This window comes from Furipterus horrens, unplaced genomic scaffold (genome assembly GCF_987537825.1).
Source record: "Furipterus horrens unplaced genomic scaffold, mFurHor1.1.pri manual_scaffold_11, whole genome shotgun sequence".
Taxonomy (NCBI): Eukaryota; Metazoa; Chordata; class Mammalia; order Chiroptera; family Furipteridae; genus Furipterus; species Furipterus horrens.
The window spans coordinates 85001452-85020030 of NW_028327181.1; the positions used below are offsets into that span (position 1 = coordinate 85001452).

At 38.8% G+C, this 18579-nt stretch overlaps 1 protein-coding gene across 12 annotated transcripts in view; it reads right to left on the bottom strand.

Annotated features, from left to right (window-relative positions):
* The window catches only part of BCAS3 (BCAS3 microtubule associated cell migration factor), a 489419-nt gene that overhangs the window by 462070 nt on the left and 8770 nt on the right, over positions 1-18579 (bottom strand). For all 12 annotated transcript variants that reach the window (XM_090257347.1, XM_090257345.1, XM_090257343.1 and 9 more), the window contains 2 exons: positions 17399-17474; positions 9679-9785 (listed from right to left, as the gene is read on the bottom strand). In XM_090257347.1, coding sequence (XP_090113473.1) covers positions 9679-9785; positions 17399-17474 — 183 coding nt within the window. The remainder of the gene's footprint in view (positions 1-9678; positions 9786-17398; positions 17475-18579) is intronic.

The window sequence follows — 18579 nt, forward strand, 5'->3', positions numbered from 1 at the left end:
AAGTTTGTTATAAAACTAACCACATTGTTACCCTATGAAATAGCAGTTCCACTTTTAGGTATTTATCTAAGAGAAATGAACACGCATTTACAAAAAAAAAAAAAAACACACTAAGAAAAGTCTTCACAGCAGCTTTATTCAAAATAGGCAAAAGCTATAGAAAGCCCAGCTATCCATCACTAACAGAAGGGGTACACCATGGTCTATCCATACCTCGGAATACTAGTCAGCAATAAAAGGAAACAAACTGGATGGATGCATCTCACAAACACTGTGCTGAGTGAAAGAAGCGTCACCCAAAAAGAGTGCACACTGTGTATTGGTACCAGAAGTTCTCAAGCAGGGGAAGCTAATGATAGTACAAAAGAATGAAAACAGTGTTTGCTTCTGGATGGGGTGAAGGAAAAATTTAATGGGAATAGGCATGGGGGAAATTTCTTGACTGATAATCATGTTCTGTATCTTGACAGAGATTGGGGTTACTTAGGTGTATGCACTTGCCAAAGCTCAGGACATTTACATATTAGGATTTGTGTATTTGTGTGTAAATTTTACTTAACAAAAACTAACAAATATTGAATTCCAGTAAATAACATGCACATAAAAGTAGTTAAGGAAAAGTATGCTGATGTTTACAATTTACTTTGAAATGTTTCAGATAAAATGGATAGATGGAGGCCCTGGCCAGGCAGCTCAGCTGATTAGAGCACCATTCTGATATGCCAAGGTTGTGGGTTCAATCCCCAGTCAGGGCACAAACAAGAATCAACCAATGGATGCATAAGTAAGTGAAGCCCTGGCTGGTGTGGCTCAGTGGACTGAGCACCAGCCTGTGACCCAAAGTGTTGCCAGTTCAATTCCCAGTCAGGGCACATGCCTGGGTTGCAGACCAAGTCCCTGTTTGGGGGCATATGAGAGGCTACCAATCTCTTATGCAACAATGTTTCTCCCCCTCTCTGTCTCTACCTTCCCCTCTCTCTAAAAATAAATAAAATATTTTTAAAAATAAATAAGTGGAACAAGAAATCAATGTTCCTCTCTTTCTCTCTCTAAAATCAGTAAATAAAATAAAATAAAATAAAATGTATAGATGGATATGAGGTAAAGCAAGTAAAATTTTAATGGTACGATCTAGGTAGTAGTATACGTGTTTGCACTATAAAATTGTTTCAACTTTGCTCTATGATCAAATTTCAGAAGTCCTTAGAATGGCTGACAGAGCTCTAACCCACTACCATGTCTCAGACATCTCCTCCGAACATTCTTAACTCTGCCCCCACCCAAGCTCTAGCTACCTTGCCTCCTAGCTGTTCTTGAATATAGAAAATGTAGTCCTATGACAGAGCATTGGCTTTGAATGTTTCTCCCTCCAATACACATAAGGGTCACTCCTCCACACTTCTGCTCCAAGGGTCCTTGGAAGAAGTTTTCCCAGACCACCCTGTATAATACAGCACCATCGACCACCCGACCGTTACACTTACCACCATCTAGCATGGTACATGCTGTTTATCATCTTCACTGCCCTTCCACCCCTACCTAGAATGACAACTCCACAAAAAAAATGATTTTCTTTTGCTCATTGTTGTTTGTCCAGTACCTTGAACAGGCTCTGGCATGTAAAAGGCAAGAAATCTTTGCTACATGAATGAATTAATAAAGGAACATGGTAAGTATAAATGGCATGGCTTTATAAGAATGCAATTCGACAATTCTACCAAGAATCCTACTAGATCTACTTTTACTGATCTTTCCAAATTACATGATCACTAAGGGATTTATCTCAATATTCTTTAAGGAGAAAAAAACTTAAGAAATCTGAATCAATGTCCAACTATAGAGAAAAGTACATTTCTACTTCAGAGGTTCTAACTTTACTTTTTGCTGTTTCATCTTTTCGCACCTAAATCTTAATTAACTTATGTGCCAATCGCTTATTATAATATTTTCTTATTTTCTTCACATTACAATTTAAGTTGTTACATTAATTTATTTTTACTTAAATCCACCCCTCCTACTAGCTCTATTGGACCAAAGATCATGTCTATTTTGCTCAAAATGAACATTTTATCCCAGACCTGTGTTGAATAAGTGAACACCTCTTAAGTCCTCCTAGTTCATGGCACCAAGTCAATCTATTTGTAAGATTGGGAGGAAAAAAACTGAAAATGTATGAATGATGCTTTCAAATAACTAAAACAAATAATAAGATAACATCTAATAGAAATGAAGGAATTAAGAAAGGAAGAATTCAGAGCTGCTGCTTTTTTATATGATTCCCATAAAAGTATATGGGTTTTAGTATAACTTTGTGTATTTTTAAATTAAGGATTATAAACTAGAGTCTATATTTACATTACCAAAAAGAGCAATGACAATGTTAGGCATGGGGGAGAATAAGGCCTGTTTATCCAGACCATCAGCGTAACAAATAATCGTTATTTCTTCTGTTATATCAGGTGTGTTGGAACAAGGGACCCGACAGCCTGGGAAAGCTGGGGGAACTGGTGTTTTCCTGCAGCCATCTCATACACAAAGAGGTAGGGACTGGGAAGCAGAGAAAATAACTTCTGCCTAGTTCTGCTTCTGAGCCGACTCTACTTCACTATACTCCTGGGTGTCACCTGAGCTGCTTTCATATTTGTGCCCTTTTTTTTTTTAAATAATTTATTTGTTTATTTATTTTTAGAGAGAGGAAAGGAGAGAGAGAGGGAGAGAAACATCACTGTGTGACTGCCTCTCAATTGCACCCCCAACTGGAGACCTGACGTGCAACCTAGTCATGTGCCCTGACTGGGAATCGAACCAGCGACACTTGGCTCGCAGGCCAACGCTCAATCCACTGAGCCACAGCAGCCAGGGCTTTGTGCACTTACTTTATAGACTATTTTTAAAATATTTAACCAAGATATGTTTATTTTCTTAATCTGAGACTCATAGGTGGGATAGTTATATAAAATCTACAGAAGGGAGAACCAAGCACAAACTTGAAGCAAAACTGGGCTATGATTTGGACAAAGATTGACATTCTGCTCACCTACACTTACTCAAAAGTGGGAGGAATCACACTATCTGATATCAAACTATACTCAAGGCCATAGTATCAAAACAGCATGGTACCGCCCTGGTCAGTGTGGCTCAGTTGGCTGGAGTATCATCCTGTACACCAAAAGGTTGCAGGTTTGATTCTGAGTCGGGGCGCATATGAAAAGGTAACCAACTAATGTTTCTCAAATCGATGTCTGCCTGTGTGTCTCTCTCGTGCCCTGCTCCCCACCATCCCTCCCTTCCTCTGATTAAAAAGTCCTTGCGTGAGCATGTAAAAATAAATAAAAATAAAATAATAAAGAAACAGCAGAGTACTGGCATAAAAACAGACCTATAGACACCTGTCAGAATGGCTATCATCAATAAATCACAAACAACAAGTGTTGCCAAGGATTTGGAGAAAAGGGAACCCTAGTGCACTGTTGGCAGGAATGCAGACTGGTGCAGCCACTGTGGAAAGCAGTATGGAGTTACCTCAGAAAATTTTAAATGGAACTGCCTTATGACCCAGCAATTTCACTTCAGGGAATATCCAAAGAAACCCATAACACTAATTAAAAAAAATACCATATGATTTTAATTATATGTGGAATCTAATGAACAAAATAAACTCACAAACAAAACAGAAACAGACTCTTAGATACAGAGAACAGACTGACGGCTGTCAGAGGGGAGGGGGCTGGTGGCTGCATGAAAAAGATGACAAGATTAAGGAAAAAACCCTCAAAGACACAGACAACAAACAGTACGGTGCTTACTGGAGGGAAAGGCAGGTGGAAGAAGTAGAAGAGGGTAAAGCGGGGATAAGCAGTGATGTAAGGAGATCTGACTTGGGGTCGTGAACACATAATACTACACAACTAGGTTAGCCAAAAAGTTCATTTGGTTTTTTCCAAACGATGGCTCTAGTAAAGCACTTAGTAGTCTTTGATTTCATTCAAAACAATTTTGTTAGATTGTACTGTACAGTTGTCATATCAACATGCATTTAAAAAAAACTTAGCAAAATTGGTGAATTTTTGTGTAGCCATTTTAATATTGAAGATGGAAGGAAATAAGCAACATTTTTGGCATATTATGCTTTATTATTTGAAGAAAGGTAAAAATGCAACTGAAACACAAGAAAAGCTGTGTGCAGGGTATGGAGAAGGTGCTGTGACTGATTGAACATGTCAGAAGTGGTCTGTGAAGTTTCGTGATGGAGATTCCTTGCTGAATGATGCTTCAACTGATAGACCAGTTGAAGTTGACAACAATCAAATTGAGACTTTGAGAAAAATCAATGTTATACCATGTGGGAGGTACCTGACATACTCAAAATATCCAAGTCAATAAAGTTATTGGTGAAAATTAAAAATGTGCCTTATTTTATGGAAAAAAACTAAACCAACTTTTTGGCCAACCCAATACGATAATGCATTATAGAACTGTACACCTGAAACCTATATAATTTTATTAAACAATATCACCTCAATAAATTAAATAAAATTTAAAGAAAGCAAATACAATTTATGGTCTGCAAAGATCCCTACGAGCCAGGATTACTTCTAGGTTAACCAACATTAGCTCCCCACTGTCTGGCACATGGGAACACTTAAATGATTACTGAATAACTGACTAGTGATAAACAAGTTTCAGAAGGGTTTGATTAAAGTAATGGATAACAGTCACAGTAGTCTAAAAAGATCAATATTTGAAGGTACATCATAACCTTTTACAATGAAAACTAAAACTGTCAAACTACCTGCATGACATATTTCTGCGATCAATTTGGGAAGTAATGAAGTATAACTCTTAGATCACAGACTCTGAATATGAAGTCAGACAGAATTAAGTTGGAATTCCAGATCTACGTCTTACAAGTTATAAAACAGGGTAACTTCTACCTCACAGTATACAATAGATGAGCTAATGTATATATAAAGCTCTTTGAACATAGTAAGAGCTCAATCAGTGCCACAGAAGGAGCTTGTTTTCCAACAATGCACCCTAATTTTGAAACAGTCCTTCCAGGACTATAGTATTCTACAGCAATATCCATGAAGAAAAGATTATTCAAGTCTCTCAAAATACAATCTGGGCATAAGAACTACTTTAAAGAAGTAATTTAGGCCCTGGCTGGGCTGCTCAGTTGGTTAGAGCATCATCCCCATATGCCAAGGTTGTGGGTTCCATCTCCGGTCAGAGCACATACAAGAAGCAAACAATTAATGCACCAATAAGTGGAACAACAAATCAATGTCTCTCCATCTCTCCTTGTCTCTCTCTCTCTCTTCTCCCTGTCTCCCTTCCTCTCTCTCTTCCTCTCTCTAAAATCAATAAATAAAAAAGTAAAAAAAAGAAGTCACTTAAGGTACTCAGAAAACCTTTAAGTTACTCAGTGCTTAACACAAGTCACCTTTGGAGCTATTAAAAGTGATGCCTCTAATTATAACCAACACAAGTGGGTAGCCTGAGTGCCACCAAAGGAATGTGCTCAACCCAGTCACGCCCCTGATCACGCAAGGTTCAACCTTCTTGTTAAAGCTTGAGCTTCCTCTTGGCCTTGAAGTCTGTCAACAACTAGTGTAATGAGTCAAAATGTAGTCTCTATTAAGAAAAAGTTATGTTTACAGAATCCTTTTCTCTGATCATAACACAGAAACAGTTCCCTTGGTAGGAAGAAAAAATTTTTTAAACCACTGCTAGATTTCAAGTACTTTATCCATGCCTTTGGCTTGGTACTTAAATTACAAAGAATATTTCAGGGCCTTGAAAAATGTCAACTACACATTCCAAAAGGCTAAAGAAAGAGGACACTAATTCCATGCCATACCAGCAGGAATCTTCTACCTTTGCGGAAAAAAAAAAAAAAAAAAGGCCAATCTTTAAAAACAAGAAATACAAAACCCCAAATCAATACCTAATAATATAATACATAATTAAATGATTAAAGGGAAGGCTAAAGTTCATCACAAGTGATTTATCAAAGAACAAATAATATTTTACTTCAAATGTTAAATAATTATGAAGTCTGGTGTGCTGGTCACTTAAATCCTTACACCACGGAAGCCAAAATCCTGCACTCAAAAATATCCTGATTTCCATTAATTTTGCAGCAATATATGTTTGCTTATAAATATTTTAAGAAGTAATGATATTACCCAGAAGAACAACAACATAAAAAAGGCAGGGGGAAGTCTAGCTGGAATATGCACACGGCGGGATTCAAACAAGTTTGGTGAATGCATATGTTAGGGGTACAAATTAAAATTCTAGGCCCTGGCTGGTGTGGCTCAGTGGATTCAGTGTCAGCCTGCAAACTAATGAGCTGTCAGTTCGATTCCCAGTCAGGGCACATGCCTGGGTTGCAGGCCAGGCCCCAGCTGGAGGCGTGCGAGAGGCAACCTCACATTGATGTTTCTCTTTCGTCCTCCCTTAACCATCTCTCTAAAAAAAAAAAAAACACTGCCGGCCAACATGGAGGCCTAGGCAGATGCTGCATCCCCCGCCACAACTAAGAAAAAATACAACTACCTCAACTATCTAGAGATAACCAGAAGTTCCAGAAAATCAAGCTCCATGGAAGTCCAACAAACAAAGATATAAAGAAGAAATCCTCATCCAGACAGGTAGGAAGGGCGGAGAGGATGAGCTGTGGTGGTGGCAGGAGGAGCAGCAGCAGCGGCAGGCCAACAGAAATCGCAGTTAACGCGTTTTAAGAAGTTGGGAAGGACACCTGGGGAGCATTCCTAGCTCCAGACCAGACCATGCAGCTCACAGTCCCAATGCGGGGGAAAATCAAGCCTCATTGCTTCTGACTGTGCAAACCAGTGGGGGTTCAGGCAGAGGCAGAAACCGCTGGTTTCTCAGCAGAGTCTGCTTGTTTAAAGGGCCCCCACAGACCTAGAACGTCCACAGACCCACCCACTCTGGGAATGACGGCCAGGGCAGCAGCTAGAGGGGTACCAGTCCCATACAAAAGTGGGATAAGTACCTGGAAAAGGGACGAGTGCTGAGCAAGCAGCATTATTCCCTTTCAGACCCCTCCCCCACACACAGCGCCACGGAGTGGTGAAACAGATTTCCTTGTACTGATGAATACCTAAGGCTCTGCCTCTTACAACATAACAGGAGCAACAGCTCTACCTGGGACGTGGAGGCAAACAAACACAGGAGCCTGTCAAGATGAGGAGACAGAGAAGTGTGGCCCAAAAAGGGGAACGGATCAAGGTTCCAGTGGGAGAACTAAGCAACGAGGAGATAGCCAACCTAACAGACGACGAGATAAGACAACCTAACAGACAGAGTTCAAAAGACTGGTGATAAAGATGCTCACAGGCTTGACAGATATGCTTGAGTATGGCAAACGCATAAGGGAAGAAGTGAAGGCTATGCTAAGTGAAACAAAGGAAAATCCACACAAAACCAATGGTGAAGGGAAGGAAACTGGGATTCAAATCAATGATTTGGAACATAAGGAAGACAAAAACAGTCAACCAGTACAGAATGAGGGAACAAGAATTGAAAAAAATGAGGAGAGGCTTGAGAACCTCTGGGACAACTTTAAACGTGCCAACATCCAAATCATGGGAGTGCCAGAAGGAGAAGAGGAAGAGCAAGAAATTGAAAACTTATGTGAAAAAATAATGGAGGAAAATTTCCCAAATTTGGCGAAGGAAACAGATATACAAGTCCAGGAAGCACTGAGAGTCCCAAACAAGCTAGACCCAAAGAGGACCACACCAAGACACATCATAATTAAAATGCCAAAGGTGAAAGATAAAGAGAGAATCTTAAAAGCAGCAAGGGAGAAGTGGAGAGTTACCTACAAAGGGGTTCCTATAAGACTGTCAGCTGATTTCTCAAAAGAAACTTTGCAGGCAAGAAGGGGCTGGCAAGCAGTATTCGATGTGATGAAAAGCAAGGACCTACAACCAAGATTACTCTATCCAGCAAAGCTATCATTTAGAATGGAAGGGCGTATGAAGTGCTTCCCAGACAAGGTAAAGCTAAAGAAGTTCATCATCACCAAGCCATTATTATATGAAATGTCAAAGGGATTTATTTAAGAAAAAGATCAAAACTATGAAAATTAAAATGACAACAAACTCACAACTATCAACGACTTAATCTAAAAAATAAAAACAAAATCCAACTAGGCAAACCAAATTGGAACAGAATCATAGGTATGGGAATCATCTGGAGGGTTATCAGCTGGGAAGGGGAAGGGGGAGAAATGGGGAAATGGTGCAGGGATTAAGCAGCATAATTGGTTGGTACAAAATAGACAGAGGGAAGTTAAGAATAATATAGGAAAGGGTGAAGCCAAAGAACTTACATGCATGAACCATGGATATGAACTAAGGGGGGTGGGATTTCTGAAGGGAAGAGGGTTCTGGGCAGAGGATAGCAAAGGGGAAAGAAATTCAAACTGATGAACAACATAATCAATAAAATATACTTTTAAAAAAACCTCTTAAAATAAACATAAATAAAATCGTCAAAAATAAAAATAAAAATAAAATTCTATTGGCTATTCTATTGGCCTGAAGCCTCCAATGGCAAAAGAACCAAAGAAGAGAAGTCTCTGTCCACACTGCCCCACCCCCATCCACTGAGAACATGCCATATTTAGGCCATGCCCAAAACCAGAATGTGCCTAAATAACTACAAGCCAAAGTATGCAATCCCTACTACAATTCACTGAGCTGTGACTCTACCAAGCCTCTTTCTCTTTTAGGACATTTTATCTTTGGTCATCCCAAACAGGAACATGTAGGATTTTAAAGGCAAACTGGGATCATATCTGGCAATTTGAAACATTTATCAAAATTGGCATTTACCCTACACAAATATACAGATATAAAATAACCTTTGTTCAAGTTTATGTATTACATATTATTTCTAATTTTTTTAAAGTATATTTCTGTTTTTCAATAATAATGAACAAGATATATAAATTAAGAAAACTCCAAATAGATTATATGCAGCTATAAAATTCAATGAAGTAACTCTCAGAATACTGGCTTTACGAGTAAAAAATAGCAAGGTACAAACTAATATGCTTCCATCTGTTAGGAGAGAACAGAGTGGGAGAAATATAATTACATTTTTTTGCATTAAATATAGCTATATAGCTATAAGAATACTTAAGAAACTAGAAAACCTGGTTGCCTCAAGGTAGGGGAAAGGGGAACAAGAGTGAGAGGGAGATTTTTAACCTTTCACGAGTATATCTCCTGAATTTTGTACAAAGTGAATGTTTTAACTAATTCAAAGCATTTTTTATAATGATCACTAATATTTAAAGGAAGCCTGCTGTAAGCCTGTTTAATTGTCTGTAAAATGGGGGTCGGGAAGGTAGAACAATACCTACTTAATAGAGTGACCATGACAAAAAAATGAGATCGGGCATGTAAAGTGATTCCCACAGTTCCTGGCTCACTTTACAGAACACTTACAGCTGCTCTGATTTCACACTTGCCCCTTATTCCTTGTGCCTTGTATGGTGTTGCACCCATAGCAATATCTTCAGCAATTACTATGAAGTAAACAGAAGAGACCTTTCTGAAAGTACTACCAGATTTCAAATTAGCTAGCATGCTGGAGGGTATTATATTTTAGGAACCCAACCATCTTCGTACTTACAGGGATGCTCCAGACCTGCATTCCATCACTGTAGCCAATCATAATCAGCAAAGGCGGCTCATTACCAGTGCTGTGTATTTCATGAAATTCCAGATTTCTTGATGTATCTACATTAAATTAAGTAACAGAGAAATTAGAATGAAACAATTTCAGTCAAGAAAACAACACAGTTCTTTAATGCCATTAGTGCTAAATTGTTTCAATTGTTTCTCAATAAAAAATAAGTGCAGAAGTATATAGAAGATATCATTTAAAAGAACGTGAACAGGAAGCTGAAACCATAAAAATAGTTTTTCATTTAAACAGAGTACCTATAATTATCAGCACAAGTAAGATTTTAAAAAATCAAACTCTCACTAGAGAGCTAGGGAATATTAATATCAGAAACAAAGCCATCTGTAAATAACAAATGAAAGTGAAATATTGTACCAAAATTAAATAAATATAACACGAGAAGTATAATCATTTAGAATTTCTAGTATTTGTAAATTCAGCAATGAAAAAAATTATGCTCCTTTATGTAAAGCAAATGAATCTTGATATGTCTGAAACCACTCGGCATATAGTCCCCTACAAAATAATTACATGTACTGTGCAATCAACTTTTCCAATTTATATCAGTTAACATTACACACCAGTTATATAATCAGTATTATAAGATATTCTTATTGAACAAAACTGTTGCCCCTCAGAAATTACTACTTCTAGCATTCTATCTCAGATCACAACTCTATCTTCCATTATGATTCACTCTTTGACTTTATTAAGACTCCAGTTCACTGATATCCCTGCTTTCTCCCTTTAGACTAACCTTAGACTCTCCTCCCATCTTATAGTTTTTGATTGATCATTGCAGTAATTTGTCATTAATCTACATTCTCTTATCACTTTGTGTGGGATCTTTGCATGACACCCAAATAGCAAAACCCCAATGCTAGATGAACCCAACTACCTACTATCCTACTATGTTCCACGGCAGCCAAGAACTGATACAGGAAAATCACTGAGGCAGAATTGGTGCCACTACAAATTAAGCAATCTCCACAAACCTCAACTGGATCCTCAAAACTGCACAACAAATTTATTCTGTTCCTAGAACTTATTCTACAATTTCTTCAATGACTTTCTTAAATTTTGTGCCAACCCTAGCTCCACCCACTCTCTCCTCACTCATTATGTTTCATCCTGAGAAATTTCCTGTTGCCAAAGCCTGATGTGTAGCAGCCTCTCCACCTTCCATCCTATTAGAATTGTTTTTCCTTCTGTCTAAAGCAAATCCCTCCATCTGTGCTTTGGATTCCTTCCTCCACCTCCTTCTCAGGAGCCTTTTTTCCAATCATTCTTTCTCTATATCTTCAATTCCTAAAGAGTATTTAAACATGGTGAAGTGCCCCCTTATCTTTTAAAATTTTTCAAATAAATCCATACCAGTGGATTTTAGATATTACTGACATGGATAAAATTAAACCATAAAAGATAATACAGAAAAGCATACTCATGATCACAGGATAGGGGAAGATTTCTTAACAGGACACACATACACACACAAAAAAAAAACTCTTAACATAGAAGACTGGCAAATTCTACTGTGTTATTTTTACATTAAAATGAAGAACTTCTGTTAATCATGAGCCACTCTTACCACAGCACTGAAAAGGCAAGCCACAGCATGGGAGACTTGCAACAAGCACATCCACACAAGGATTTGTCCAGCCCATGTAGTGATTAAAAATCAATATGAAAGATAAGTCATTGGAAAAATCAGCCAGAGACATGAAAAAGCACTTCAACAAGAAGATAGTCAAATGATCGATAAAGATGAAAAGTGGCTCAACCTCATCTGTTGTAATCAAGGAAATGCTAATTAAAACCACAATGACAAAAACCAAGTGTTGAGAGGATGTGGAGCAAATGGGTGGCTTATTCACTGCTGGTGAGTGTAAATTAGTACAACCCCTTCGGAAAACAGTCTGACAGCATACTCAAGTTGAAGATACCACCCCTTTGGACCACCAAGCAGTTCTACTCTAGCTATATATCCTCATTGGAAGCCTGAGCACATGCATATACACTAGGAGACACGCACAAGAATATTCATAAGCAAGACTATTTGAAAAGAGTCAAAAGCTGCAATCAACCCAAATGCGCATCAACAGAATGGACAAGCCAGTGTTATATTGCTACCCTGGAATACTCTTCAGCACAGAAAAAAAGAATGAACTACTACCATACACCATAACACAGATGAACCTCACAGACATAATGAGCAAAACAGGGGAGACACAAAAATTTTATATGGAGTAACTCCATGAGAGATTCAAAATCACTAGGCACATAGCCATATTCTCTATCTTACCCTAGGTGATGGTTACATAGGTGTTAGATTTGTAAAAACTCATTCACTGATCTATACTTTCGTTTTGTGCTATTTACCATGATACATTTGTACAATATATAAGGTTTTTAAAAATCCTAAATTAAAGTGATAATATTCCTCTCCTTTTATTTGGCTTCATCACTCTCCTCTCCTAAAAGCTAAATTCCTTGACTGAGTTGTTGATACCTCTCATTTTTCATCTCTCACTCACTAAAAATCTATTTCAGGACAGTTTCTGCACCGAGCACTCCTCCCGAGTCACTTTTGCTAGAGCTGCCAGTAACCTCCAACTTGTTGTTAAAGAGAAAACCACAGCTCAAAATGGCACCACTCAATGCTGAAGGCCCAATACCAAACCTAGATTTAATACCTGACTAACCACTCCCAGATTGGGATTTTAAGGTCCAGCCCAGCGATGTGATCTGTCTGGAGGGCTCTCTCTCTAAGCCCCACCCCACACAGAAAGAGGCAATCTGCACAATGAACACTCTTCCCTATCTCTTTTCCCCAAAGAAAAGGTGCCCCGCCCCAAAACAATCCTTTCTTCCCTTTCGTCCATAGCTCCCTCGTCCACCCTTCTTTCTACAAGCCATTTTGTACAAGCCCATCTAGTTCCCAGACCATTTGCTGCCCGATTCGTGAATCACTTAAAGCAACTCATTCAGGTGAATTTTGTTTTTTAACATGGTTGTATCCAACATGTTTTTCAAGCATATCTTATTAAACTATTCAGCAGCTATGACCAATGCTCACCATTTTCTCCTTAAAATAATTTGCCTTCATTTTCCAGGATTAAACTTTTCATTTTCCTCATATCTCTCTAGTCACCCTCTACTGGTTCCTCCTTTTCTATCTAGTCTTTAAATATTGGAATAACTTTCCAAAACTAATCCTACGGACAAAAAAGGGACCCCATATTAAACCTGACAAGCTCAGTGGAGGCCTCCATAGAGGGTTTACAAACTCAAGAGACCAAAATTAACCACATCCGGTCTGAAATTAAAACTTCCTAAACTAGTGTTGGCGGGGAGTCTAGGTGGATAGTCTTGTCCTAGGCCAGTATCTTCCTGGACAACGGTCAATCTTTGGTCAATCTTTACCTTAACGGAGCCTGTTTGTTGGCTTTTCATCTACATAACATACCTTTGGAATGTTAGAGTAATCCCCTTTTGCCAGACCCCTCAGGGCACAACCTCTCACCAAAACCAGGGACCACAGAACCCATCATTATTATTGCTATCATGTTAATTGTCAGCTGTTAACAATCAAGTATGGGTCTATCCCTTTTACTTTTTAACCAATTTCAGAGAATTCCCCATTTAGTTTTCTCCCTCTTCCCTAATTTGTGACCAAAGAGATTCTAATGTATAAAATAAGTAGGAAAACTGCCATGTTCCAGAGCAATATCTCAATCAGTTCAGCTCAAACTCATAAAAATTTTCTACAGGTTTGGATGTTTCTTACGTTGACAATTCCTAAGCTCCCTTGTCTTCTCACAGTCTACTCTCCATGAGGTGATCCCATTGCTTCCGTTGGTATCTGCTAGTAACTTCCTCAAAATGGACTTTTGGGTGTATCAACAGAAGAGCAAATTCCACTCAAAAATCGTGATTTTTCTCCCCAATCCTGATCTTCCAGGGTTCCCTCTTTCAGTGAAAAGAACCACCTTCTTCTTTCCCCCTAATAATAAATCTATTACTAATCCCTGTCTTCCTAAACAGCTCTCTCCTTGTAACACCGCTCTGTCCCAGCAACATCTATTCCAAAAGCATTAATAGCTTCTCGTATCCAACACTGCCAATCAAAACCCATACTACAGTCAGTGTGCGTGCTTTAAAACACAAATAATGACATACTTCCTCACCTCCATCCTCTACATTAGTGACTTCCTGTTGCCAAATAATAAGATCAAAATCTTTAACAGGCCCTGGCTGGTGCTGCTCAGTGGATTGAGCACTGGCCTGCAAACCAAAGGGTCCCTGGTTCAATTCCCAGTGAGGGCACATTCCTGGGTTGCGGGCCAGGTCCCCAGTTGAGGGCACATGAGAGGCAACCACATATTGATGTTTGCTTCTCTCTCTTTCTCCCTCCCTTCCCTGTCTCTTAAAATAAATAAATAATCTTTTTTTTTAATTTTTAACAGTTTATAATCAATAATTGTTAATACTGATTTTCTTTATAGAAATTCACTGACAAAGTTAATAGCACATGATTCTATAATTTCCAGCAAAATTCAGAATTGTAAATTTATTTTCCTAGGGCACAATTCTCATTATGTCTAACATCTAATTTTTTAAATAATATTCTATGTCTTTTGGTATATACATCATCTGATCTTGTTACAGAGTGCAGTCCCCAGAATTCCCCAGATCCTGGGGGTGGCAGATGGGGGAAGGGGACAGCTTTCATGATGCCTTTGCATATCTACCTCTGATAGCTAGAGTCTAAGTTATGCAAATGGTTTAGTTCTTCCAAGGCCCCAAGGAGATGGGAGGGGTTTTAACCTTGGAAGGGTGAGGAAAGAGCACACAGGGCCTGAGCAAGGTTCTGTGAATGGTCAGAACCAGTCATCCTGCCCATGCAGTCAGGGATTTAAAAATAAGGCAGCAGCCATTTTGGGGGAGAGTAGGGAGTTCTACGTGGTTTACAAGGAGGTAGAGTAGGGAGAACCATGCAGTTTGCAGAGAGAGAGCGCCACACAGTTTACAGGCAGAGTAGAGGAAACCACGCGGTTTGCAAGGAGGTAGAAGAGATCCATGCGGCTTTGAAAGGGCAGAGAGAGAACCATGCGTGATCCAGTGCAACATGGCACATGTTTTCCTGGACTGTTATGTGGAGGCTGATGACATCATACCCCAGATCCTGAAGGAGACAGCTGACACATAAGGGATGGGGAACTTCTGGGCATGTTTTTGGCTTCCAGCCTTTTGGGGAGCAAGGGAAGTGCTGGGTCCCGTGGGAGAGCAGGGCTCTGAGTTGAAGTGCTCACTGTCCTCCCCAGGTTGGAATACTGTAAATAAAGACCTGTTTTCCTCAACACTAAATGCTGGGTTTTACACCAAGGTGCCACGTGAAAGAACCCCATTTCATTCTGTAACAATACCACTTATGAGGTACCTAGAGTAGTCAAAATTATAGAGACATAATGTAGAACTGTGGTTGTCAGATGCTAGTGGGAAAAGAATGTGGAGTTGTTTAATGGGTACAGAATTTCAATTTTACAAAATGAAGAGTTCTAGAGATTGGCTGTATAATAATGTGAATGTACAGTAGGTCCTCAAATAATAACGGTTTCATTCAATGTCATCTCACTATAATATTGATGAGATACTGTAGAAAAATTAATTCATCTCAGTCAGCCTATGTAAAATTGGTTTTGTTATACTTTGTTCCACCACAGTTCCAAGAACCTATCAACAATGTTAAGTGAGGACTTACTATACTCAAGACTACTAAACTGTACACTTAAAAATGGTTAGGATAATAAACTTTATGTACATTTTACCACATTAAAAAAAAATTTTTAGATTCCCTTAAACCAATCACTTGCAACTGAAAAAAAGGGATGTTGAATATAAAAACTGATGCCTAAGTTTAGTACTGGACTTGATATTTGAATTGGCCAAGTCAATAAGTCTAGAGGGTGCTAAGAATTTCCCCTCAGAGACTAGAGACTTGGCAGTGCTTGTTATAGTGTAGTAAAACAGGTGGATAACCAGATGTATTTTGGGACTCAAACTATATGCACACTGTTAGGGAATTTGATAGAAAAATGTCAGACTATTAAACTGTTTTGGCTACATCTTTTTCAGTATGGCACCTTAAGAAAAATAAGCTTAGGGATAAATCAGACTGCTGGAAAAGAGAAATAAAACAGCAATCATGATACAAAGGGCCTTTGCCCCACTTTAATGAACTCCAAAAGTAGGGATCTCTACTTCACAACAGCCAGAATTAACACATTGATTAGAAATGGAGATACCTAGGAGGACCTAAGACTGGATCCTCCACCCTAACCGAGATAAACCATATCAAACAGGATACAGCCTGGAGGCAAGGGGCCAACTGGAAGCACTTTTTAATTTCAGGCAGAAAAACAGAGTTCCCAAGACTGTTTTAAGAAACAGAGAGCAATCACCAGAGCAGCGTTCAATTCAGACACTGTATTATAGTTATTAATAAAGAAGAAAAAGGAAGGACATGCTAGTAAACAAGGAAATTTGAGTCACAAAATAAAAATTAAAAATATAACTTTTAAAAAGGAATATATTATGAAAAGTTTATATATCATAATCATTCCTACAAATGAACATTTTATTCCCCATAAAGAGGGCCCAACAAGTTTTCATTATTTGAACAAACCAGCTGATAGAAAATCCAAAATTTAAAAGAAACCAATTTGCCCTGGCTGGTGTGGCTCAGTGGACTGAGCACCGGCCTGCGAACCAAAGGGCCTCCAGTTCAATTCTCAGTCAGGGCACATACCTGGGTTGTGGGCCAGATCCCCAGTTGGGGGCACATGAGAGACAACCACACATTGATGTTTCTCTCCCTCTCTATCTCCCTCCCTTCCCCTCACTCTAAAAATAAATAAATAAATAATTGTTTTGTTTTTCATTTTCGATAAATAAATAAATAAAAGAAACCAGTTTGCCGAAACAATATTTAGCTTCTCTCATCCTGGAGAGTAACTTTTAAAAGAAAATATGACATTATATTTGAGAAGTCTAGAGGAGACAAATCCAGGTCCAACTAGAAAATTAAAACAATTCAGCGTATTTATAATTGGGGATTTAATGCAGACCTCTGGTTAGCTGAGAAGCCAAAAGAGGAACTGCTAGGCAAACTATTGGATTAGCAACAGCAGGAAGTCATTACTACCTCTAGGCTAGGAAGATAGATTAGAAACTGGACTGCCGGTGGAGCTGCCCAGGGGAACCCAGAACCGCAGAGGAAATACAGCTGCTGCCAGCAAGAAGGAGAGGGAATAATACTCTTCCCTCTTTCCCATCCTCCCATTCAATTTCTCACCAGTGCCTCCCAAGCTCAGCCAGAAGATGACAGACACGGTAGCTTGGGAAGACATAGGACAACCCCCTCTCACTTGGGCTTCAAGTTTAAGGCTAGGTATGATATGTTACAATTACTTGTACAATACAATATTAGTTCTAATGAAGTTTCTGTAGTGTGATTATGCTCCTTTTTCAATTAAAAATAAATTTACTTTGAAAACTAAAAAGTTTCTGTAAGAAAAATAATGATTCAAGAAAAGGTTCTTTGTTGGAATCAGGTCAGCCTCAAGAAAACATTTAATTCATATGTCCCAAAAAGTTAAAACCATACCATTTAAATCTGCATTTTCAAATCTGACCCAGACTATTTTCTCCTTTTCTTCTGTTAGAGGTGTTCCACTGTAAGCCTGCATAGTAAACAAAAACGTCTGAATAAAAATATTTTACAGCTCTGATATTACTAATGTTCAAAACAAAGAGTAACTTAAATAAATTAAATTATAATTTCACCAATCCTACATCTTGGAAACTAGCACATTTCGTAATATTTTTATTCCCAAAGAAAGTTATCCAGGAGTTTGATAACCTTGGTCCAAAAAAGGGGTTTTAACCTACTAAAGAACTGCAGAAATCTAAAATATAATGATCATAGTCTTAGGAAGCATCACTATAATTCAAAAGCACTCAAAAAACTAAATCATCCTCTATATTGGTCAACATATAAGAAGGCTTAAGAAATAAACAAAACCACCACAGGTATCTATTTAGTACCCAGGTATTTATGATCAGGCAATTACACTCTACAGCATAAGGAATCGTCGGCAGCCGTCCATCTCGAGAGACGATGGTGTAGCTTCTTAAGAGTCTATCTGCATCGCCGAGAATGGCTGTGCAGTCCGACTCGGGAGTGACACGGTATCTGTCTCCTCCCGTGTTGAATCGACATCTTGCGATGACGCTGGAGTGTCCTCTCCAGTGAAGCTGAAGCTACAGAGCCTGGGCAGGGTGATATGGAGGGTCTGCTGTTGCCCATGCAGCAGACCCCCCCTCTCTTCGCAGCTGAAGGGTCCAAGGGAAAGACGGAGTCAATACAGCTTGGCTTCAGGTGCGCCGCAGGAGTTGCCGGTGTTGACTACAACGTCAAACCGCCTTAGGGACTCCGGCTCCGGATATTCTGTCGGGGTTTACTCCCTTAGCCTTTCCCCTGAAGAGGTATGCCGCAAGGCAGCGGAGGTTTTTTGGAGTCAGAGTTTTCCTTCTCTGAGCATAAGGAATACAGTCAATAATATTGTAATAATTATGTATGGTGCCTGGTGGGTACTAGAATTATTGGGGAGGGAGGGGGCGTGGGAACCACTTCATACATTATATAATTGTCTAACCACTAGGCTGTACACCTAAAACTAATATAAATATTGAATGTCAACTATAATTTAAAAAGAATTTTTAAATGTACTTACCGACGTTATAAGTAGAATAGGAAAGTATATACATAATACCATATTTTCCTAA